We start from the raw sequence: 24,820 nt of genomic DNA, 5'->3' as shown, positions 1-24,820 counted from the left end.
ATTCCAGCACTCAAGAGACAGAGGCAGGCCAATCTCTAAAACTTCAAGGCTAGCCTGACTTTCTTAGGGAATTCAAGGTTAGGCAGGGCTGTAAAAAGGAAACCCAGTCCGCTTCCCGCAAAAGACTTTTCATTGGCTCTCACTTAACCAATTCTAGACACGCTCCCAATTCTCGGCAGCCAATCGGAGTGAAGGGGGCGGGAACAGCTGCTCAGCTGACTGGCAGTAGCGGCTCGCGGAAAATGTCGCGGCCCTGCGGGGTCTAGGAGTACACGGCGACCATGGACTGCGAGCAGCTCGACAGCCTGGATGGCTGGGTGCCGCTGCGCGAGGACCTCTTCCGGGAGCCCGAGCGACACCAACTGCGTTTCCTGGTGGCCTGGAACGCCGCGGAGGGCCAGTTCGCCGTCACCTGTCAAGACCTCACGGCGCAGCGGCTGCGCGGTCGGCCGGAGGGCGACCGCGACGGTGGTGGCGGCGGCGGCGGCGGGTGCAGCTGGGCCGGGCTGCTGTCGGCCGCCGGGTTCCGCGGAGCGCACCGGCAGCTGGCGGCGCTGTGCCCGGCCCTGGAGCGCTGCTTCCCGTCGCTGCCACCCGAGCTGGACGCGGCGGGCGGCGCGGGCTGGGGCTTGGGGCGCGGGCTGTGGGAGCTCGTGTGGGCGCTCGTGTGGCCCGCGCCTGCGGAACCCGGCGACGCGGCGCTGCAGGAGCTGTGCCGCCAGCTGGAGCGCTACCTGGGCCAGGCGGCCGACGGCTGCAGCGGCGCCACTGTGCGCGATGTGCTCTTCCCGGCCCCGGGAGACTCGGCTGATTGCGAAGGCCTGCGCGAGTTCCGCGAGAGGACGCTGCGTGCGAGGCTGGACGTGGCGACAGCACGGCTGCGCCAGGTATGCGGCGCCTGTCCGGGCCGAGAGCGGGTTCCCGGGACACGGCACATACCGGTGTGGGTAACGCACCTGCGCCTGGGCTGGGAGGTAGCGGAGGCCCGTGACTTTGCAGCAGAGTAGTTTTCGTGTGTTTGTTTTCTGAGGCAGGGTCTCAGGTGCCCCAGGCTGGCCTGAATTTCTCATCTCTCTGCCTCTCCTTCCCAAGTGCTGGCATTATCAGAGTGCGTCTCCGCGCCGCGCCCTACTCGCTTGGTTTTTTGAAATAGGGTCTCCTTCTGTGGTCCAGACTGGCTTTGAAGTCACGGCAGTCCTTGGCTTCTCAAATTCTGGGGGTTAAAGGCAGGCGCCATCATTCCTGGCTTAGACAGAAGTTTACTTGTAGATCTGAGCCAGGCTGCGCCCTTCACCTTTTCCCTGTTCTTGGTAGAGCAGGATGTTGTAATGGGAAAGAAATATTGAAAGCAAAAGTGAAAACAACGCATACCCGTAGGAAATCAAAACATTAGCTGAAATGGAAGCGATTTTTGGTCCTCTGGGGAAGATGAGAGATGGCTAAAGTCTGTCTTAGAGGATGAATGGCTTTTAAAAGATAGTTCTATTGTTATTCTTTAAGCAATAAGTATTAAATGGAAAAGCCCCCAGCAAGTGAGGCTTTACTCATCAGTTTGGAATGTCAATAGTAGGAAGGCTCTTTTGGACCAGAAGGAGGTAGTTGGAGACCCATCAATTATTTGTGTGGTACACTTACAGACCCTAAAGGGAGGGAGGCACTGAGTTCACTGAAAGATTTAGGGAGAAGCTATGTAATTTCCCTAAGAGAGCCAAGTGTCAAAGCTTCGTTCTGTGCATGGGCACTCCCGGGACATTTCCTGTTTCTCATTAGAAGTTTGTTTTCTGTTGCTTTGATAAACACCTTGGCCAAAAGCAACTGGGGTTAGAAAGGGTTTATTTGACTTACAGGTTCAACCCATCGTCAAAGGAAGGATGGTTACTGGCTTGCTTTCTTGACTTGCTCAGCTACTTTCTTAGACAGCCTAGGACCACCTGCCCAGGGGTCCAGTGACCCACAATGGGCTAGGTCATCTTCTATCAGTCTAGCAATTAAAAAATAAGTGCTCTGCAGACATACCCACAGGCCAATCTAATGGAGACAATTGCTGGATTGAGGCTCTCTTTTACCGAAGCCATTATTAAGCAGTGGTTTTGCTGTGTTTTGAGGAAGGGGAGGTGTAAGAAGAATTCAGCCACATAGCAAAATCTTGATTGCTGTATATTATCTTAAGCTAAATATAGGATGAGTCTTTTAAGCCGGGCGTTGGTGGTGCACGACTTTAATCTAATCCCAGCACTCTGGAGGCAGAGGCAGGTGGATCTCTGTGAGTTCAAGGCCAGCCTGGTCTCCAGAGCGAGTGCCAGGATAGGCTCCAAAGCAACACAGAGAAACCCTGTCTCGAAAAACAAACAACATCAAAAACAAACAAACAAAAAAAGAATGAGTCTTTAAAAGTTAAAATGGCTTTATAAAAGGATTCTGTTAGTGGGGGTTTTTGTTTTGAGACAGGGGCTCACATAGATAGCCTACTATGTGAGCCCCTGTCCTGGAACTCACTATATATCCCAGGCTGCCCTCAGACTGTGGTGACCCTCCTGCTTCAGCCTCTGAAGTGCATTATAGGATTATAGTCTTTTGCCACCACACCTAGAGCAGTTGGGGTCACTTTATTCTGTACAGCTCACACACCTACTTCCCGAGTTAATTTCACTTTATAATATATATGAGGAAATGACAGGAGATTTTTCAGGCCAGCCAGCTTTGGATCCTTAACCTGGTCATTTTATATCGGACTTGGCTATTTATTTAGTCAGTGCTAGTGATTGGGCCTTGTGCATGCTAGGCAAGCGCTCTTCCCCTGAGCTGTCCCCCTCAGTCTTACTTTCAGGCATCATCTCACTAAGTTGCCCAGGCCAGCCTTGAACTCTCTGTAGCCCAGGCAGGCTTAGTCTCACACTCTCCATTCCCGTCATCCTACAGTCCAGCCTCAAAGGCCTTACTCTACTTTTCTGATGTCCTGTGCTTTTTAGGAGCTTTCTGCTGCAGGATTGAACCAGTTTCAGCCTCCCAAAGTAGTTGTAATTAAAGCCTGTGCCACTTCCTGCCTTACATTCCCAAGGTAGCTGAATTACAGGTCCATCCCACCAGACTCAGCTCTAAATTGGTTCTTCATACTTCATTTCTTAGATTCTTACCTCCCTTTCCCTTAATCTCCTAACATCTGTATACTGTAAAGTTATATTTCCCCCAAATTCAAGTTCATTCCCACTATTACAGTTCTAATCTAGCTCATACTATTGCTCTGTTCATAAGCATAATTCACTTGTCTGCCTGGAACTTACACATGGAGTTGGAGGGGTGGAAATAATACTGCCGTTATGAGTCCACAGAAATATATATAGTATTTTTGCTTGTTTGTTTCTTTGAGACTGGGCCTTGCTTTGTAGTTCAGGCTGACCTGGAAATAGCTTTTTTAGCCCAGTGTGGCCTCAAACTCATAGTAAAAGTCTTGCTTCGGCCTCTCAAGTGTTGGGATTATAGGCTTCAGCCACCATACTAAGTCCTCATATTGTTAAATAGTCTTTAAAAAATAGTGTTGAACGATTGTGAAAGGACAAGCCATCTTATTTAACCACGTCTATGTAATTGGGCTTTTTGGTTGGAGAACATTTTCATGTTTACTTAATATTTAAAATTGATGTTTTAAAATTGAGAATATTTGGTTTCATTTATTTATTTATTTATTTAATTTATTTATGGCATTGTTGTATAAATGTCCAGATTTAAGCTTTATTTGCATTTGTGCCTTTTAGGTTCTTCTAGATCACGGAAAAGCCAGCACCATGGTAGCGTTAATGAAAGTTTATCAAGAGGAAGATGAAGCATATCAGGAATTAGTTACCGTGGCAACCATGTTCTTTCAGTATTTACTGCAGCCATTCAGAGATATGCGAGAAGTTTCGACCTCATGTAAGCGTGATATTTTGGTATGTTTCCTGATATTTTTGTCTTATTACCTGTGTAATTATTCTTTTAGTCACATATGAGGTTCAGTTAGTATTTTTACTTTGAGTTCATCTATATATTTAGATGATGTTATATGTATATATAATTTATTTATTTAAAGACAAGGTCTCATGTAGTCCAGGCTGGCCTCAAATTTACAATGTAGCTGAGGTTGGCTTTGAGCTCTTGATCCTCCTGCCTCCAGCATGTTCAAGGCCCTGGACATAAAGCCACAAACAACAATAGCCAGCCTGGTTGTACAGGTTTTAAGTCTAGCTATTTGGGAGGTAGACTCAAGGTCTGCCTGGGTAGAAGAGATTCAGAGTCATCCTGGGAAACTTAGTAAGACCCAGTTTCAAAATAAAGAGTGAGAAAGGGCGTGAGACTGTGGCTGCATAGTAGACTGATGCTGATCATGGGCAAACCCTCTCTTCTAAAGAGGGAGATATGGATTGGAAGTGATGACATTACTCTGCTCATCTTATCATGTGGCAACACCCACACTGTCCCTACTGATGGACTGGTTTTCTACCTGTAGATTTCTTAGAAATGGGATGCCAATTTAAATAGCAGGGCCCTGGATTGTAATTCAGTAATTAAACTTTAGTAATTGCTGTCATTCTGACTCCATTAGGGTGACCCCATTTAGAAAATGCATTGTTAATATTGCCTTTTGTTCAACTATCGAGAGTCAGGAGACAGCAGACAGATTCTTGCTCTCCTGCACGCACGCAGCTATCTTTCCATATGTACTTTTGTGACCTTGGCAGGAAGTTGTTCTGTACCTGCTGCTCTAACCCACAGATGGGTTGTTGGTAGTGTGTGTGTGTGTGTGTGTGTGTGTGTGTGTGTGTGTGTGTGTAGAACACATGTAGAGATCAGAGGATCCTTCTACCATGTGGATTCCAGGGATTGAACTCAGGTCATCAGGCTTGGCAGCAAGTGTTTTTACTCACTGAGCCACCTTACCAGCCAACAATATTTGAATACTTTTTTACCCTCAAAAGAAACCTCATACTCATTTTCTCCAACTTATGCAGTCTATAATCTACTTTGTCTCTGTATTTGGCTGTTGTGGAAATTTTATTTTATTTTATTTTTAATCTGTGTGTATGATGTGTGTGTATGTCCTTGTTTGTGTGCGAGTGCAGGCTAGCTGACCCATGAGCTGCTGGAGATCTTCCTGTCTCTACTGCCCATTTTGGTATAACACTTGTATTATGAACATATTTTTGTATCTGACTTTAGATGGATTCTGGAATCTACTTTAGGTGGATTCTAGAATCTGAAGTCAGCCAAGGCAAGGACTTTCCCCTCTGAGCTATCTCCCCAGCCCACAGAAATGTCACATAAATAGAACTATAGAATGTTTGTGGGTTTGTGGCTACTTTTTCACTTAGCATATTTTAAGAATTGGCTGTGCCATAGCCACTAGGACTTCATTTCTTTTATTGGCAGATAACTGCCATTATGAGAATATACTGCATCTTCCTTATCCATTCACCCTTGTTGGACACTTGGATCATTTACACTTTCTAGATACATGAATAATACTGCCATCAACATATGTGTATGTGTACCAGTCCTGACCCCACTCCCTCTTTTTGAGTCATGGTCTCAGCTGTAGCTCAGGCAGAACTGGCACCCACTAGGTAGCTTAGGATGGCCTTGAATTTACAACTGTCTTCTACCTCAGCCTCTGAGTGTGGGATTACAGGCACAGGCCACACTTGATTTACATACTTTCTCTCATGTATGTATTGGGAAGTGGACCTGCTGGTCAAGTGATAATGTTTATCTTGTGGGGTTTTGTTGTTATTGGTTTTGTTTTTTTGTTTGTTTGTTTTTTTGTTTTTTTTGTTTGTTTGTTTTTTGAGACAGGGTGGCGTGCGCCACTAACACCCGGCTTGTTTGTTTGTTTTTGAGACCAGGTTTCTCTGTAGCTTTGGAGCCTATCCTGGCACTTGCTCTATAGACCAGGTTGGCCTCGAACTCACAGAGATCCACCTGCCTCTGCTTCCCAAGTGCCACCAACACCCAGCTATCTTGTGGTTTTTTTAAAAAAAGTTTAACCTTTTGAAGGCCACCAGACTGTTTCCCAAGTCAAGTGCACTGTTTTAGTGTGGGCTCATTTGTGTCAATGTCAATACTTGGTATGTTTTGTTATTGTTTCTTTTTGAGATCAAATATTGGTATATAGCTCATATTAGCCTTGACTTGTAGCAATTCTGCCTCAGCCTTCCAAGTGCTGGGATTACGTTGTGTCGCCAAGCCTCTTTCAACACTTGTTGTATTTGTCTTTTTATCCTAGTTTCTTGTAGCTTTGGCTTTATTTGTGTAACACTAATTCACTACTCCAGCGTCACCGAATCAAGCTTTGTAGAAGGAAACCAGGTGCTGGATGCACAGCTGCCCTTTAGTCCAGGCTGTTAGCATAGTGCACCGCAAACAGGCGGCATATGAACAACAGAACTTTTTTGTCCTTATAGCTCTGGTGGCTGGGAAGTCAGCTCAGGTGCTGGCAGACTTGGTGATGGGAACTTGTTTGCTAGTGTGTGGTTGGCTGTCCTGATGTGTTCTTACATGTTAAAGAGCAGGGAGACCTTTGGCCTCTTCCTTTTTATAAGGGCATCAATCCTAATCATGAGAGCTGTATCCTCATGGCCTAATACCATCACACTGGGCTTCAATATATGAATTTCAAGACCCACAAACATTCAGGTCAAACGGCACTGATCTGAATACATATGAATACCTTTTAGGTGACCATATTGCATTAAATTAAGTGCTAAGTATTTAAGGGTCCTAAAAGAAACTACTGAAAAAGCAGCACTTGAGTCCTGAGTGCTGAACAACAGACATCTCATTTGCACAACTGTACCCTGAAAAGGTTCTAGTCATGCTAAGTCAGTCAGTGTTTTCCCTCTGTCCCCAGAGTACACTTTTGTCACTGTGGAGCTGAAGTCAGCAGCCAGCTGAGCTGGCGGGAATGTGGACTAAAGAAAAGCTAGCTAAAGAAGTTAAAGGAAAAGAGGAAGACACACAAATCAGGAGGGCAGATCAATCAATATTGAAATGCCCGGAGTTTGTTATTCTGCACTCTTACATTTTCATACCTTAACCAAAAAAGGGGAACATGGTATCATGCATATGGAACAAACAGACTTTTTTTCCTCCTTTCTCCTAGGATTTAGTAACTACACCTTAGATTCAATTTCTTGTTACCTGGCCTTGAGAGTCAGGAGTAACCACACCTTAGACCAGGTCTATTGTTATTTAGAATAAACTCCTAAGGCCAAGATCAAATATCCTACTATAACTACGCCTTTGACCCTTAGGTCTTATGACTTACTGAGGACAGTTTTGAACTCTCTGCCCTTGAGCCAAGATGGAGTGCAGCCATCTTATGGGCACTGACAGTCTTCCAGGGGTGCCAGCACCCAGCTCACTGATACTCATCAGGAGCTGACTAAGCAGGAGTAAAATGAGTGATTACAACAATCTACACAGCTGCTTCAAGATTTCCTAATGGCACTACATCAATTTTTTTTGTAGAAGTCCCTGAATGAGAATGACCTGGGTCCTAAAAGGGTGCTTGCCCTACAGAAGGAAGCCAGTGAATGGACCAGACAGACTGAAGAAGCAGTGGTCTCTATTCAAGATATCACTGTGAATTATTTTAAGGAAACAGTAACGGCATTAACAGGTGACATTAAAACTATTGTACTAAGGTATATGTAATTTTATTTTACTTAGAAAACATTTGCATGCATCTTCAGTATCAGGAACCACATTTGCTGGGCACTGGGAATTCAGTGGAAGGATAAGTATGACCACTTTCCAGCCTGGTGAGCAGAGACGTCTGTGATATTTGTTCAGTACATGATAAATAGCTGGGGCTGTAAGCAACACCAAAGGAAAAAAACAGGGCTCTGAGATCCTTTGGAAGCAATTGGGTCTGATTGGGGTACTCATGAAAGGTCTCTGAGAGGTACGCTTGCCCCAGACTAGACTAGTACATGGAAGTGGAGAGGAGTTGGGCATTTACAAAGGCTCTGTGGCTTCAGAGAACTTTGCAAATAGGAGAACTTAAAGCCAGACCGTGGGCTGGGTCCTGGAGAGTGTGGACTGCTTTTTATGAGCAAGAATTTTGTCCAGCTAGGTAGGGGTCACACTAGACCTAAATAGGAAACCTAATGTCTGTCAGTCTACTTGATATATATGTATGTATGTATGCATATGATATATATGATATATGATTTATATATAAAAATGTGACCCTTGAGTTTTTTTTTAAAAACAAATGTTAGAAGTTCCAGTTGTCCTAGTGTACTTTTTGTTGCTGTGATAAACACCATAACCAAAAGCAACTTGGGGAGGAAAAGGTTTATGTCATCTTAAACTTCCAGGGAACAGTTTTTTTTTTTTTTTCCTGTTTTGAGACAGGGTTTCTCTGTGCAGCTTTGGAGCCTATCATGGCACTCCCTCTGGAGACCAGGCTGGCCTTGAACTCACAGAGATCTGCCTGCCTCTGCCTCCTGAGTGCTGGGATTAAAGGTGTGCACCACCAACGCTGGCTCAGGGAACAGTTTTTCACAGAGGGAAGCTAAGGCAGGAACCTAGAGGTGGAACGGAAGCTGAGACCAGGGAGGAATGCTGCTTAATGGCTTACTTTTCATTGCTTGCTCACCTAGCTTGCTTGCTTGCTTGCTTTCTTGCTTTCTTGTTTTCTTTCTTCCTTCCTTCCTTCCTTCCTTCCTTCCTTCCTTCCTTCCTTCCTTCCTTCCTTCGTTTTCTTTTATTGGAAACAGATTTTCTCCTCACACAATATATCCTGATTATAGTTTCCCCTTCCTCTACTTCTAGATTCACTTCATCTCACCTCCTGTCTGGATCCATGCCCTTTCTGTCTCTCATTTAAAAACAAACAGGCTTCTAGGGTTTAGTAATAAAATATAATAAGACAAAACAAAAAGTAATACACCAGAATTGAACAAAACAACAAACAGAAGAAAAAGAGCCCAAGAGCAGGCACAAGAAGTGGAGCTCCACTCATTCCCACACTCAAGAATTCCATAAAAACACTAAAATGGAAGCCAAAATATATATTCGAAGGACCTGGTACAGATTGGGCAGGCCCTGTGTGTACTGTTTCAGTCTCACTAAGTTCATATGTGTACTGATCATGTTGATTTAGAGGGCCTTGTTCTTCTGGTGTTCTCCATTCCCCCTGCTCTTACACTGCCCCCTCTTTCACAGGGTTCCTTGAGTCCTGTGGGGAGGGATTTGATGGAGACATCCCTTTTAGGGCTAAGCATTCCAAGGTCTCCCACTCTATATAATAATGTCTGGCTATGGGTCTCTTTTTTTGTTTTGTTTTTCCCCCTGTTTGTTTCTCTGATGGTGTTTTAGCAAGGAACTGATCTATGAGTATAGCAGAATGTCATTAGAAGTAATTTTATTAGTGTTTGTTTGTTTGTAATCAGGGTTCTCTGTGTAGCTTTGGCTGTCCTGGAACTCATTCTGTACACCAGGCTGGCCTCAAACTCAAAGAAATCCTCTTGTTTCTGCCTCCAGATCACTGGGATTAAAGGTGTGTGCCACCATGTCTGGCTACTTTTTTTTTTTTTTTTTAAGAACAGCAGTATTTGGTTTTATTCTAGGTCCCTGGGCTATGTACTCTTAGGTTTGGTCACCCAAGCAATGTTTGGTATGGGTTCCATCTAGTGGAGTATGCCTTCAGTCAAATAAAATATTGAATATTGGTTAATCCTACAACCTTTGTGCCACCATTACTCTAGCACATCTTGCAGGCAGGACACCATTGTAGGTCAAAGGTTTGTGGTTGGGTTGGTGTTTATGTTTCTCCTATAGTAGTAGAGTACTCTTATGCAGAGTACCTTCCTGTGCTAAAGACTCTAGAACATAGTGGTGAAGGTTCTATGTAGGCACCAGTTTGACTTCTCCATGTTCAATGAGTTGTGTAGCTCTTGTCTTCAGCAATGGGGACTTGCCATCTGTCTTAGTTAGGGTTTCATTGCTGTGAGGAGACACCAGGACCATGGCAAGTTTTATAAAGATAAAGTATTTAATTGGGGCTGACTTACATTTCAGAGGTTTAGTCCATTGTCATCATGGTAGGAAACAGTGGCATGCAGGTAGACATGGTGCTGGAGAAGGAGCTGAGAATTCTATGTCTGGATCTATAGGCAGCAGGAAGAGACATGCTACACTAGACCTGTCTTGAGCTTCTGAGACCTGAAAGCCACATCTCCTCCAACAAGGCCACACCTCCTAATAGTGCCATACTATATGGACCTGTGGGGGCCTTTTTTATTTTAATCACCTTGACATCAATTTGTAGTTTGTAGAGAGCAACCTATAGTCTTTGCCACAGCCTGGGTTGTTTGGGGATTCCAATGGGACTCCTTTGACCAACAATTCAATTAAATGTAACCTAATCCCAGTTTGGAAGCTTTATTTGATGACAAAAGAGTGCCAGCTGGGGCTCTGCCTCCCCATTATTTGGTGATTTTATTTAGATCACTTTTATGTATGTAAATATTTTTCTGTATTAGGATTCCACGCTACCCCTCAGATGGCCCTTAATTTTAGCTCACCCTCCCTTTTTTCTCTCCCATTTTGATCCTCACATTCCAGCCCACCATCCATAACTATCTATTCTATTTCCTTTTTCTAGTGAGATCTATTTGTCTCTCCTAGTCCCTTCCTTTATAACTAACATCTGCTTCTTCAGATTGTAGCTTGGTTATCATTGACTTAACAGCTAATATCCACATATATGCTAATACATACTATATTTGTCTTTGTGGGTCTGCGATACCTCAGGATGATTTTTTTTCAAGTTTATCCATTTGCCTCCAAATTTCATGATGCCATTTTTTTTGACAGCTGAGTAATACTCCAGTGTATATGTGACATTCTCTTCACTCATTCTTTTGTTGAAGGACATCTAAGTTATTTCCAATTTTTGGCTATTATGAATAGAGCAGCAATGAACATGGTTGAGCAAGTGTCTCTGTGGTAGGGTGAAGCCTCCTTTGGACATATGCCCAAGAGTGGTAAACCTGAATCCTAAGGTAGATGGATTCCCATCCTTCTGTTAGCCTATGGGTTCCCATGGAGTGCCTGCTGGAATTGAGTGAGGGCAGGGATGAAGCAGTGAGTCAGGTGAGGGAGTTAAGAAGGGAAGATCTGGGTGATCCACTGGAGAAGTGTGTGTATGTGTGTGTGTGTGTGTGGTTTGTTGGCCTCAGCAGGTGGTCTGCTGCAAAGCAGGGGAGTAGACTGGGGACTAGATTTGGAGGAGAGGAGAGAGAGGTGAAGATCTGCAGTTAGCCTACCTGTTTCCCTGGCCACAGTGGTCTGTGGATTCTCAGGGAGTGCCTGCTGGAGCTGGGGCTGCTTCCCTGGCTGAAGTCAAGAATTTGCTTTCTTTTTGTTTTTTGTTTTTTCGAGACAGGGTTTCTCTGTGTAGCTTTGGAGCCTATCCTGGCACCCGCTCTGGAGACCAGGCTGGCCTTAAACTCACAGAGATCCTCTTGCCTCTGCCTCCCGAGTGCTGGGATTAAAGGCGTGCGTCATCACGCCGGGCAAGAATTTGCTCTCTTATACAACTGGGTACCACCTGCAGGCGGGCAGGTGGCATCACCCACAGTGGGCTAGGCTCTCCTACATCAATCAACAGTCAAGAAAATGCCCTACAGACATGTCCACACGACAGTTTCTCAGTTGCTTCTCTTCTTCCCAGGTGACTCTAGTTTGTATCAAGTTGACAGAAACTAGCCAGCACACTCTAGTAGGGTTTGAAGTTCAATTGAAAGCAGAGTAATGAGCTGTTGGTCAGACTGTTCACACCAGCCCGTTAGCCACAGAAACTGTGGGACCAACAGCTCAGTAAGGCAGACCATAAGTGTTATTATCCTGCTTTTAAATTGAATACTAAGATTTTCTATCCATGACCAAGGGTTACTTCTGTGATAATACAATTATAAAGAGGTTTTGAAAGGAAAAAAAGGAGGCAACAAAGAGACAACTCAGGATTCATTAATGAGTTGTACTTGTTTTATTTTATCAATTATAAATTCAGGAATGCAGAAACAAATGGAGCAGGATCGGAAGAGGTTTGGCAAGGCTGCCTGGGCCACAGCTACGCCCAGGCTAGAAAATCTCCAGCTCATGTTAGCTCAGGAGACTCTGCAGCTCATGAAAGCCAAAGAGCTGTGTCTCAACCACAGGTGCGCTGAAATCCAGAGGAAGGTAAGACAAGAACAATCACTTTTCTTTCTCTAAAAGCATGTTGCCATTTAGGTTGCCTTTCATCCTAGGTGTTGGTAACAAGCCCCCTTTGTATCTCCCATCACAGCTTCCATAGATACTAAAGAAGGTGGGTCATGATGCCTCCTTTCCTTTGTAACACTGAGTGGGGGGATTCACTTTAAAAATAACACAGTAGTAATGTTTAGTATATATTACTGTACTCTCTCTCTCTCTCTCTCTCTCTCTCTCTCTCTCTCTCTCTCTCTCATGCATGTAAACAATGTGACAGTGTCCTGGAGCCAACATCTTGCAGGCAGGTACTAAGTAAGTATCCACCACTGAGTCCCAGCCCAGCATAGCTAAGAGTGTGCTCTGCCATGTCTTAATCTAAGTGACTCTTCATTGCCTCATAGTCAGGTAATAGTTTCCATAATCTTGGGGCTTGGGGGCAGAATCTTGTCAGTAGCCGCCTCAGATCAGGCTGCTTGTAAGACGATGCCATAGTTGGGCTGACTACATTTAATTATTTTTCCCAGCTCTGGAGACTAGACGTCCAAGATCCAGGTGCCTTCCTATTCAGCTTCTGGTGAGGGCTTTCTTCCTGGCTGTGGCCACTCCTTACTGTGTGCTCACGGGCCTCTCCTGTCTGTGGAGAGGAAGTGCTACTAAGCCTTCCCACCACAGGGTCCTACTCCACTACCTCATCAGACCTGATCACCTCCAGTGACTCCCTCAGTACTGTCACATTGGACGTAGAGTGCCAACATTTACATTTGGGTGACACCTCTAAGGATTCAGGCATTATGCTGGCCTATCCCTGACACCTGACAGAATGCACTCAGGCAGTACCCTGGTCACCCCAGGGTTTCATGACTACTGGTCTGCAGGCAGGTGCAAAGGACCCCTTTAAAAGACAGGAATCCCATTCCACCCCTGCCCACTTATGCTCTCTTTCCTGCTGTCTCCCTGGGGCAGAAAGGACTTTTCCTGCCTCCCTCTTCTCTTCTGTCCTCTGTCTTGTGTCTCTTTACCTCTTCTCTCCCCACCCCCACTCCAGCTTCCCTTTCTAATGAAACTAACTTCTCACTTGAGCTCTGCCTGCCTGGCATGTTTGTCCCCAACCTTGATCACCCTTACCTGCCATGGAATCTGCCAAGGTTCCCCTCGAGCTTTATCATAACAATACCTTCTATCTCGAACATTTTTTTTCTCCTCTGATTTTTACCTTTTATTTTATATTGTAATTTTTTTATTAATTTATTTTTTACACTCCAATCCCCATTCCCCCTTCCATCACTCCCCCCACGTCCCTCCACTTCCACCTGCTCCTCAGAGAGGGTAAGGCCTCCCCTAGGAAGTCTACTAAGTCTGTATTATCTTGTTGAGGCAGGACCAAGGCACCTCTCTACCCCCAACACCCCTGTGTCTAGGCTGAGCAAGGTATCTCTCCATATAGAACGGGCTCCACTAAGTCAGTTTGTACATTAGAGTTAGATCTTGGACCCACTGCCAGTGGTCTCATATATTGTCCCAGTTGCACCATTGAAACCTATATTAAAGGAGTCTAGTTTGGTCTTATGCAGGTAACCCATTTGTCAGAACTGAGTCAGTGATCTCTCACTAGCTCGGGTCAGCTGATCCCTGACATGGTCTTATTGCCATTATGTTTTTAGATCATGAATGTATTGACTTCTTTTAAGGTGGAGTGTATTCGCTGAATGAGTTCAAGTTTGTTGAGATGGAGGGCTTTTGTCCTGTCTCCTTTCTTACAGTTAGCACCATGGATGAGCAGAAAACAGCCAGGATGCTTGGCATGTGCTCTTCCTATGTGAATCATCTATTCCTTTCTCTATACAAACCAGGTTAAAGATCTTCCAGACCAAGGAAAGAATATAGATGCTGTAGATGAGCTAGAAATACAGTATTACGAGATTCAGTTGGAGTTGTATGATGTTAAACTAGAGATCCTGAAAAGCGAAGAGATGATCCTGGTCTCACGGTTGGACTCTGTTAAGAGACTTATAAAAGGTAACATTCATGTTTATGTTAGAATGAAGTGTTGAGTCACATGTTTGAGGAAATACAAATTATCGATTTCTTCTTATAAAATGGCCTACTACATCTACTGATCGTATTCAGTTTCCCTTCAGAATTTTTGTTATTCTACGATATTTTTAAACAAAGAAGCCCTCATGCCCACCATGTAGAGGCGCTTGGTGAAAGCAACTTACAGACTTTTAAAAATGTGTTACATACATAAAGATGAGTGTCAGTTTTTAAAACCAAGACTATAGACTCTATCAAGTAACCTCCTTTTGTTTTTACCTAATACACAATAAACTCATTTAAGTATTAATAATTTTGAAAACCCTCAGAATTTTAATGGCTGCATAGTATTTCCTTTTACAGGCATACTGTGGTTTCTGGCTTCTCCCTGTCTTGAACATCAGTGCAGCAGAAAACTTTTCTGTGTGTGTTCTGTGCACAGATTCCTGATAATTTATGAGATAGATTTCTAAAGATAGAATGTTTGGGCTAAGAGCAATGCTTACTAATATGTATCTACCAAAATGGCACTGGAACAGTAATTTGAAATACTGTCCTCCTCCCTCTATTGTTTCTAACTTCTGAATTTCATAATTGCCCTAGAAAGGCTACACAGAAGTTCACCCCACCAGCAGATGAAGGTACACCTTCCACGCTTATACTCCTCTTGAACTTCTGGGTATTTGGTAGTGAAAGTGGCATCTTAGTTTTTGTTTATTTAATTGCAATTGATAGTGAAAACAGTATACTTAATGGACATTTTTTGAGATGTTTACTTTTTTCTTTTCTGCCCCCCCCCATTTTTCTCTTCTTTTGGAGTTTTGAGACAGGCAGGGTCTTACTATGTTGTTATAGCTGGCCTCAGATCCACTATAACCCTCCTTTCTCAGCCCCACTGAGGGCCAGATCACAGATGTACACCACCACACCTCACATCCGTTTCTCTTCGTGATTTTTTTTTATGTTGTAGAACCCATTTTTATACATGCATGCCATTGTGCTTTGTTCATATTTGCTACCCCCACTATCCCATGTCTCTTTTTTTCTCCCAGTTTTCTCACCACTGTGTACACACACACACACACACACACACACACACACACACACACACACACACACACACACACACGTTACTGATTCCTTTCTTTCTTTCTTCTTTCTTTTTTTTTTTTTTTTTTTTTTTTTTTTGAAACAAGGTCTCGTGTAATTGGCCCAGCCTGGCCTCAGAATTGCTGTGTGGTCAATTCCTGGTCCTTCTGCCTTCACTTCCCAAGGGCTGGGATTACAAGTGTGCCACCACACCCTGCTGTGTTTCTGTAATTCTGCATCTCAGAAAAATCATGCCATATGTATCTTCTCTTTTTGGAATCCTTTCCACACGAAGGACTTTATTCATTGTTGGCCATTCTATGATAAATATCAAACTTTTCTTCTCAAATTTGTCCTGAGCACTGATTTTCAGGTCTCTGCTGCTGCTTTGGAGACTCTGAGCCACTTCAGTGGTTGGTCTGAGCTCTCCTGCACTCATTCCCAAGGCCTCCTGCTGTGGGCTCCCACTGCCTTGTACCTGCAAAGCCTGTTAGCACCCCATGTTCCCCTGCTGCTCCAATCCTGACTCTCTCCTTTATTCTTCCAGATGAACTTTAAAATCACTTTGGCAACTTTTAAACAAACAAAAACTCACTGGAATTTTGATTGGGATTGTGCTTAAGATTAGAGAGTACTTGGGAGAATTGTCGTCTTGCCATTTTGATTCCTCCCACCCAAGATCATGGTAGGTCTCTCCACATCTTCAGTCTCTTTCTCCAAGTCCCTTCGAGTTCAGTGAGCCTTACGCAGGGCCTCTGCGTTTGCTTTAATACTGGTATCCAAAAACCTTTGCCGCTCTTTTCAGTTGTGAACATTTTTATACATTTAGGGGGACCTTTTATTTTTAAATAGTTAACCTGGAAGGATGTTTTCCTTTGGGATAGGACTCCTGTTTGGGGAGGAAATAGAAAACATTTTATTCTGTGTGCTTCTGCATGGTTTAGGATTGTTATAAGCATGGCTTTTAAAAATCAATATATAATCAAAACTGAAGACTGGTGAGACAGCTTGTGCTGTGCTGGGGCATTTTGGCATAGATTTAAAGAACCCTGAACATTCATTTCATTTGCTAAGGAAGAAGTAAACTCTCTCTGTCTCTCTGTTTCTCTGTTTCTCTGTCTCTCTCTCTCTCTCTCTCTCTCTCTGATATGAAGATATGTTTATCATCGTGAAACTAGAAATAACAGAACACTGGGACATTCTGAGAATGCTTGAACTAGTGAATACTATGTGGCCATTAAAATGCTATTTCTAGCACATGCAACATGGTCAGGTAGAACACTGTGTAGCTATGTAAGAAGTGTGTGTGTAATTTTAATGCTGTTTTCCTCTACGTGATGTAATTACAGCTAGTCTTTTTTTTTACATTTAAAGACATTTTAAAAAATTATTTCTTATAGTAAAACATGCCTAAGAAAGCCACTAATCTTTTTAGAGAAACAGGAGGAAGTTGTCTATTACGATGTGTGTGAAAGCCCGGAGGAGCTGGAGAACGTGGCTGATGACCTGGAGCTGCACCTTGATCAGGATGAAGAGCTGAGAGCACTCAGGCAGCAGTACCGGCAGCTGGAGGCTCAGCGGGGCCGCATCTGTGCCAGAAGGGCCCACCTCAGGAACAGAAAGGTACGGTCCTTCCATCCAGAGTTTCACTTGAGAGCGGGGTTAAAGTGCTGAGGAGGTTTACCTTCATAGTGATTAATGCTCTATGTGTGTCTGTCCCTGTGGCTAGAGCCAAATATATTTTAAAATGCTAAAAAATTGTTTCTTTTCAGATTTAAGTGTCTATCATAATATTTAGATTTTTAATTAGTTCGTTCAGTAACTATTGAGTTCCTACTTGTGCATAGTGCTTTTATAATCAGAGTAAGAGTGGGACCATGAGATGTTCTTCACAAAGAGCCCGATAACCTCACTTCAGTCCCATGGTGGGAGAAAAGCGCCGCCTGTCGAAGGTACCCACTGACCTCTGTGTGCCCACACATGCTTAACAGATAAAAATAAGACAGAAGGGGTGGGTGTGGTGCTGCTGGTTAAGGCCTGAATCCCAGCTGCTTGAGAAGCTGAGGCAAGTTCATGGTCAACCTGCATGACTTATGGAGACCCCGTCTCCAATTAAAAAATATTAGCACGGCTGCAGGTATAGTTCAACAGTAAAAACTTAACTAGCATGTATATGGTTCAATTCCCTGTGCCACAAAAAATAAAATTAGAACTTAAAAACTACCCTAGGGAGAAACTAACAATCACTTGTACAGCATAAATTTTACTCTAAATTATGGATTATAATGAAGCCAGTCACAGAAACAAAGTTCATTCTTATTTCAGATCTTGCGTTTTGTTTGTTTTGTTTTTGTTTTTTTGATGAGGGTGTTTTTGTGTAGCCCAGACCATCCTGGAACTTGCTCTGTAGATCAGGCTGGCCTCTAACTCAGAGATCCGCCTGCCTCTGCCTCCCAAGTGCTGGGATTAAAGGCGCGCACTGCTCAGCTTGTTTTCTTTATTAAAAAAAATTTCATACAATGTATTTTGATCATGTTTTCCCCTCCCTCAGTTCCTCCTAGATCCTCCCAACCCCCTACCCACCCAACTTTATGTTTTCTCTTTCTTAAAAAAAAAAAAAAAAAAAAAAAAAAAAAAAAAAAAACAGAAAAAATGAAAATCAAATAAGCACAAGACCAATAAGGCAAAAAAAAAGCAAAAACAAAGCAAAATGAAACTCATGTTTTCTTAGTTCTAAAACAATATAATTACATAAAAACACTGAGAATTTTTTTCCAATAGAAAGTTCCTATATTTCATTTGCTCATTTATTGTGCTTTGTTTATTTATTTATTTATTTATTTATTTATTTTTGTTTTTTCGAGACAAGGTTTCTCTGTGTAGCTTTGGAGCCTAGCCTGGCACTTGCTCTGGAGACCAGGCTGGCCTGGAACTCACAGATCTGCCTGCCTCTGCCTCCCGAGTGCTGGGATTAAAGGCATGTGCCACCAAGGCCCGGCAAGCTGAGCACTCTTAACTACCATGCCACCTTCCAGTCCTATGATTTCTCTTAAGCTAAGTTTTTCATCTGTTAGGAAGATAGTAACACCAATAATACAAATTTCACAGTGAACTTAAGAATAAAATGGCACTGTGACTCAGGTTGACAACATACTCAGCAAATGTTAGTATTACTGCATTTTCTCCTGTGTATGAAGGGTTATGGAGAATGTACAGTTTGAACATACTGTTCCAACTACTTCTAGGTGGGCTTGGAAATTTAATTAGTATTTATAACACGGGGAGATGGATTTAAACAATTGTATCAGAGCGGATTTGTGAGATGGCTGTTCTATGAAGGTATCCATTACTGAGCATGACAACCAGGACTCCCAGGAGAAAACTGACCTAGCAGGTTGTCCTCTGACTTCTGTCTGTGCGCTATGGTATGTGTGCGGCCCTGCTCCCACCAAAATAAATAAGTAAACATTTGTATGTTTAATAAAGCAGTTTGTTGAGACACTCATCTCTGAAAGCACTCTGCTGGGAACAGATGACACACATAACTGTAGAGGAGGACCTAGTATTGACCCTCATTGGAAACTGAACACCTTACATGCTAGTCAAAAATGTAATGCCTCCAATTCTACTCCAGCCCACGAACGTCTTACTAAAAATGGTGTGTGTGTTTTGTGTGATCCCACAGGATCACTGCCGAGAAAACCATCAGCTCAGACTGCAGCAGGCTCAACAGAGTGTGAAATATTTTCACCAGCACCACAATATTCAGATGGTGAGTACCCGGTGGTGGGCTAGCCTGTGGAAACTACACAGCTGGGACAGACAAGGGTGGGTCTCCTTTCTTTGTAAATACATACATGATGAATTCTGAGCCTTTACAAGGATGTGTTTGTTTACGTATAGAAAAGAAACAAAATGAAAGAAGAGGAACAAAAGAAAAAAGAATGGTTAAATCACGAACGTCAAAAAACACTTGAGCGACTAAGAGCATATAGGGAGGTAAGTTCTGGAAAGACTCACCTTCTTTACCAGGGGAGATAAATGAGCCCCACCCACCCTAGAAAAGAGTGTAATGTATTATGAACAGGTAACAATTTTTTAAAGATTTGTTTATTTATATACAGTATCCTGTCTGCATGTATGTCTGCAGGCCAGAAGAGGGCAGAAGAGCTCATTACAGATGGTTGTAATGTGGTTGCTGGGAGTTGAACTCAGGACCTCTGGAAGAGCAACCAGTGCTCTTTAACCTCTGGCCACCTCTGCAGCCCAGGAGCATAGCATTTTAAAAATGCTATTATCAATAAGGAAAAAAAATCAGGAAACCCACAGTATGAACCACTGCTAACTTTTGATTGAGGCAGGATCTTAAGATGTACCCTAGTAGTTACTATTCTTTTGTTGTGAAGAGACACCACTACTAAGGCTACTTATAAAAGAAAGCATTTAATTGGGGGCTTGACTTGCAGTTTCATGGGGCTAGTCCATTATCATCATAGCAGGGAGCATGGCAGCAGGCTGGCGGGCATAGCACTGACCAGTAGCAGAGCACTTACATTATATCCACAAGCAGCAGACTGGGGGCCAGAGTCTGGGCCTGGCATGGGCTTTTATTTTTAGTGTATAGGTGTAAGCACACACATGCCTGTGGAGGTCAGAGGACAACCTCAGCTGTCATTCTTCAGGAGCTGTCCACTTTGTTTTTTTTTTTTTTTTTTTTTTTTTTTTTTTTTTTAAGACTAAGCGTCTCAATGACCTGGAGCTCACTAAGTAGGCTGTGCTGGCTGGCCAGCATGCTCCCAGGAGCTGCACAGCTTCCTCTCAGCTCTGGGATCACAGTCAACCCCCAACACACCAGCTTTTTGGGTGGGTTCTGGGGATTGGACAGCAGGTTCTCTTGCTTGCACAAGTACTTTACCTAAGTGGTCTCCCTAGCTTCCTTTTTCTTTGTAACAGATCTCTGAATGTCACTGTGGAGGGAGCCTTGACATATAACTACAGCCCATGTGTTCTGCTGAGCTGAAGCTGTCCCTTTTCCTCTCACTCTAAACGATGATGAATGTTTTCTTCTATGTGCATTTTTCACCTATTTTATTACAGAGAAAGTAGTATATGGTCACTTGGTCAAATGATAGAAATGTGGGCTGGGTTTTTGTTTTGTTTTTTTTTTTCTTTTCTGTTTGTCCTTTTTTTTTTTTTTTTGGTTGTTTGTTTGAAAAAGATAAGGCTTCACTCTGGTCCAGGGCAGTCCCTGAAGTCACACCAGCAGTGCTCCTTGAACTTGTGAAAACAGGCTCAGTGGCATGGGTCTGTGTTGGTGGCCAGAGTTCTTGGGTTAGGACGCCCAGTGCGCAGGGTAGTGCTTGTTTATAGACCTGCTTGTGGAGTTGCAGCATTTTGATGGCCTACATTGTGGCCAATCTCTCACTGGTTTGTCATCCTCAGAAGGGGCAAGCTCCTTGGTCTGCACTGAAAACAACCTGCTCAGAAACCATGGTGCCAAACCTGTCAGGTGGACGCTCTCAGAAGAGGTCCTCAACTGCTCATCACAAAGTAGCTCATCGTGCCTCAAGCAAAACCAGAAGTGTTACTCCCTTACCTGAAGCTATTAGGAAAACTCCTGAGTATCAAGATACCGATAACAGTATCCCGGTCCAGGTGTTTGTTCCAGATGGCAACCAACTCTCCAGTGAGGGTCTGTCACTGCCACCACTGCCACCACAGCCACCACCTCCTCCGCCACTGCCTCCGCCTCCACCACCACTTCCTCTCCCTACTCCGTCCTCTTTTCAAGCTACCACTCATCAGAATGTAGGACTCAGGACTTTAGAAACAGAGGACCAGCCATGCTCTCTAGTGTGCAAGGTGTCTGAGGAAAGACCATGCGATTGCCTGGAGGACTTGCACTGTACAGGTAATCTACTGCAGTTCTGCTCTGGCTCCCTGTGGGTTCTTAAGTTGTTGAAGTCTCATTAGTTTCAGTTTAGAATCTTCTTCAAAGTTCTCTAGTCTCAAAATATCCCAACATTTGTTGCCTTGTTACTACTCTTACTATGGTTAGTATCAGTGAGATTGAATTTGACATGCGAACTCAGCCGGAATACACATCTGTTAAAGAGTCAGTCTACTTCAGACTGTCCCCACTTCAGCTTGGATTTGAGTTCTGCCAGTGTTTCTCAATACAGCTTTAAATGGCAGTACATCTCTGAGTCATCACACAATGTTGAATTTGATTGAGAATACTGGGAAAACTGGGCCGCCTTTTGTCTTCACACTGAATACACTCAAGGATTTGTTTAGTGAGGCCCACAGTTCTCATGCATAATTCTAATTATGGCTTTAGACATTGGCTTTTGGAAAAACTGGCCTAAACCTGCCAAGACTCAGCCTACTGCTTTGGGGAGGGTTGTCTTAGATAAAATAAACCCTGGTAAATGCTGTCCTATGGCTGAGTATTTCACTCCACCAGAACACAGTTACAGGAACAGGGTTGAGCGAGGCCCATGGAGCATACATGCTGGTTTGGGTTAATTGAGCACTCTACTTATTGTGAGCTTGGGGCTTTACTGTGCCCAGAACAGGCTGTGAGGGAAGACACCTGCAGGTTCAGGTGGCAGGCAGCCCACTGATAGGGTTTCCAACACCATGCAATGAAGAGTGATTTCCTGTCTGCCTAGATTAGAGTTTGGGTGCGGGAGTATTCTCAGTTTAGGTTGAATACACAGTGTGTGTGTGTGTGTGTGTGTGTGTGTGTGTGTGTACTCTGTTGAACTTGCAAACACTAGATAGCACTGGAGAAGACGGTGTGAACCCTTGATTGTGGAACTTGCCTAATCAGTTCTCAAACGGGGTTGTAATCAAGTGAGGGTTTGAGTGCAGAATAGAACAGACTAGTTAGCCATAACCTAGCTCTTTGGTCCCCAACTAGAAATGACTGTTAAAATGACTGTTAATCCTGAAGGCTTCCTTGGCAGATGCCTAAGTTAGTGGCTGAACTCATGCCCTGTGTGTTGCAAGCAAAGAAAGGTTTTACCTCTCAGGGTCTCAGGATGCCAGAATTTTAAAAAATAGCTTCTCACTAGTGTCTTGGAACTCTGAGCTAATCTGTGTTTTGACAGTATTTCACACTCTCTAAAATAGAGCCCATAGCCACCTCAGGTAAGGTGGGTGGAATTAAACACGCTGTACAGGAAATGGGCCAGTGCCTCCCTTTGGGCTCACAGAGCGCCTGATTAAGTATATCACTTTAAGTCTTCATGTGTGGGAACTGTTGAGTGCCTGTTGTACGGGTGAGTCATGACTGACTAATCACTCCAAGACTGAAGCAGAGGAGTGCAGGGGGCGTGTTCAAGGTGTTTTTAATGGGAAAAGAAATGGAGGAGATGCAACCTATAGGAAGCGATCAGACTGTTCCACTGCAGGCACCCTTAACTCTTTAGGGTATGTTAAGTCACTTCAGCAAAAGACAGGATGGATGTGGCCTGTAAGTCACAGTGGGTTTGAAGAAGTGGTGGAAAGCAGTCAGGATAAAACATCAGCCACCAAGCTGTCCTGACTGAAACAGGGCTCTAGGTGCTGCTCTGAAGCTGGTCAGCACTGTCAGGGGCTCACTGCACCCTGAGTGTTTGTTATGTCATGGTATGAGCTGGGGTGTGCTCTGGAAACCTGGTTCTTCATCATACTTGCTGTCTGCTCACTTTCAGGCTCTATGAATGAAGTGTTGGCCTCCCTACGGCAGGGCAGGGCCTCTCTCAGGAAAGCAGCAGCACCTACCTTGTCCCCTCCCAGCACCTCAGTCAATGAACAAGTCCTGGCTGCCATCAGGCAGGGGGTACAGCTGAAGAAAGTCCACCCAGATGGGGGCAAGAAGCACACCAGTGACCTGGAGAGGAGCATCAGGGCAGCCCTGGAAAGAATCAAGAAAGTGTCTTCTACTGACTCAGAGGACAGTGATGAGCAGGGTCCTGTCGAGTGGGACCACTAGGGTCTCCAGGTGACAAAGGCAGACAGGCCTATAAACCCTAGACAGCAAGAGTTCCCTGAGACTACTCTGTGGCCTTAACACTGGAGAGCAGTGGAGGTGTGGTAACTGTCACTCCCCACAGTAGGTTGGTCATGGGAGCAGTACTGTGTCTACCCTAGAGGCACTGAGCTGGAGGTGCAGCCCGTGGTATACGTTAGATAGTGTGCTTCCATGTGTATGCACACTGGTTCCTCAGACTTAAAGGCTTGAATGTGAACATAATTTTAGCAATAATCAGAATAAATTGCATATATTCCAGGATTACTTTAAATAAAACTTATTTTGTGTATCAGCACTACAGAAGCTCATAATAAACAATATTTATAATGCATCTGTGTCGTGAGGAAATGGTCTCTGGTCCACTATGAAAGCAAAGCACTTTCTGCTTCAGTGGGTTGAAAATTTCCCCAGATTTCAGAGATTTCAGCGCAGCACTGAGTTGAGCAAGTGCTAAGGGCACGGGAACAGCATCACTCATTTCAGACACTGCTAAGGAGTGGGGCGGGGACCAATATGAAGCAGCCTAGTCACTCCTCAGACTGCATAGGTGTCCCTTAACCTTATTATCCCAACTCTGGGAGAGGGGCAGCAGTCCTCAATTCCTACCAAATAAGATGAACACACATTTCTTGTTCCCACTGTCGTGACCGGCTTGTCTCAGCTTTAACCCATGACAGCCATGAGGTTCGGCCTGAGTGGGGGTGCGAGGACCTGGAAGCTCCCAGCAACCCAACGGCGATAAAGATCAAACACAGGCATCTTGTCATCTTCAGAGAGCTCTCAGTTCCATGTTGTAGAACTAGAGTCATTTATTAGCCGTCTTTTCTGGTGTTTCTTAACCGTCCTGCCAATACCACGAGGAAAACCATTTCCCTCTTTGTTCCCTCTCTGCTCTGGCCGCTTGCCCCTTCTCCTAACCTTCCATCCTCACAAGTTACTCACACACCTCTGATCTCCCTGCCCTGGTGCAGGCCTATTCAGATACTTAGGAGCATAGAGATGCAAATAAGAGGCATATTACCCTGAGGCCATGGTAAACAGTGGTAGCCTTACTGGCATAAACAATACAATAGTAGGCCGGAGCTTTCCGGTGCTCCATGTTCAGTGAGACCAAAGGCTGGATCTCAAAATATTCCATAGCGGAAATACTTTGGTCTCCCACATCCCACTTAAAGTTTTCTGTACTCCATCTGGCCAGTACCAACCTGGAGTGGCTGGGACGCGTCCCAACCCTTCAGCAGCTATACTTGGACCTGCCTCAGTGGCCTGGCTGAAGATCTCTGTGTGGCCACTGCCAGGCTACCCATGGGTCTGCCACCTGTCACATGTCCCCAGTGCTAACATGGCTGAAGGCACTAATGTGCCAGTCTGGCTTTAACATCTGGTGCAGGGAGTGTGCACCAGCTCACACTGGCACTGTGTCTGCTCTCTCACAGGTCC

At 44.3% G+C, this 24,820-nt stretch overlaps 1 protein-coding gene across 1 annotated transcript; it reads left to right on the top strand.

Annotated features, from left to right (window-relative positions):
- The first annotated feature begins 205 nt into the window (after nucleotides 1-205).
- Nucleotides 206-23,711, top strand: Whamm (WASP homolog associated with actin, golgi membranes and microtubules). The gene is made up of 10 exons (XM_027407534.2): nucleotides 206-887; nucleotides 3,753-3,926; nucleotides 7,501-7,651; nucleotides 12,056-12,225; nucleotides 14,088-14,253; nucleotides 16,796-16,983; nucleotides 19,046-19,132; nucleotides 19,264-19,359; nucleotides 20,803-21,271; nucleotides 23,061-23,711. Exons 1-10 carry the CDS (start codon nucleotides 282-284, stop codon nucleotides 23,339-23,341), a joined length of 2,388 nt encoding a protein of 795 aa, XP_027263335.1. The 5' UTR covers nucleotides 206-281; the 3' UTR covers nucleotides 23,342-23,711.
- Nucleotides 23,712-24,820: the final 1,109 nt, after the last annotated feature.

The sequence above is a fragment of the Cricetulus griseus genome, chromosome 3 (genome assembly GCF_003668045.3).
Source record: "Cricetulus griseus strain 17A/GY chromosome 3, alternate assembly CriGri-PICRH-1.0, whole genome shotgun sequence".
Classification (NCBI taxonomy): domain Eukaryota; kingdom Metazoa; phylum Chordata; class Mammalia; order Rodentia; family Cricetidae; genus Cricetulus; species Cricetulus griseus.
The sequence above is the reverse complement of the archived record's forward strand: the minus strand, read 5'-3'. Positions and strand labels throughout refer to the sequence as shown.

What these genes read in the sequence shown, in the direction of transcription:
- Whamm (XM_027407534.2), top strand. Translation starts at nt 282, where the DNA reads ATGGACTGCGAGCAGCTCGACAGCCTGGATGGCTGGGTGCCGCTGCGC. An exon ending in AACAGTAACGGCATTAACAG is followed by an intron (nt 7,652 to 12,055) that starts GTGACATTAAAA and finishes TTATAAATTCAG; the next exon opens with GAATGCAGAAACAAATGGAG. An exon ending in AGCACCACAATATTCAGATG is followed by an intron (nt 19,133 to 19,263) that starts GTGAGTACCCGG and finishes GTTTACGTATAG; the next exon opens with AAAAGAAACAAAATGAAAGA.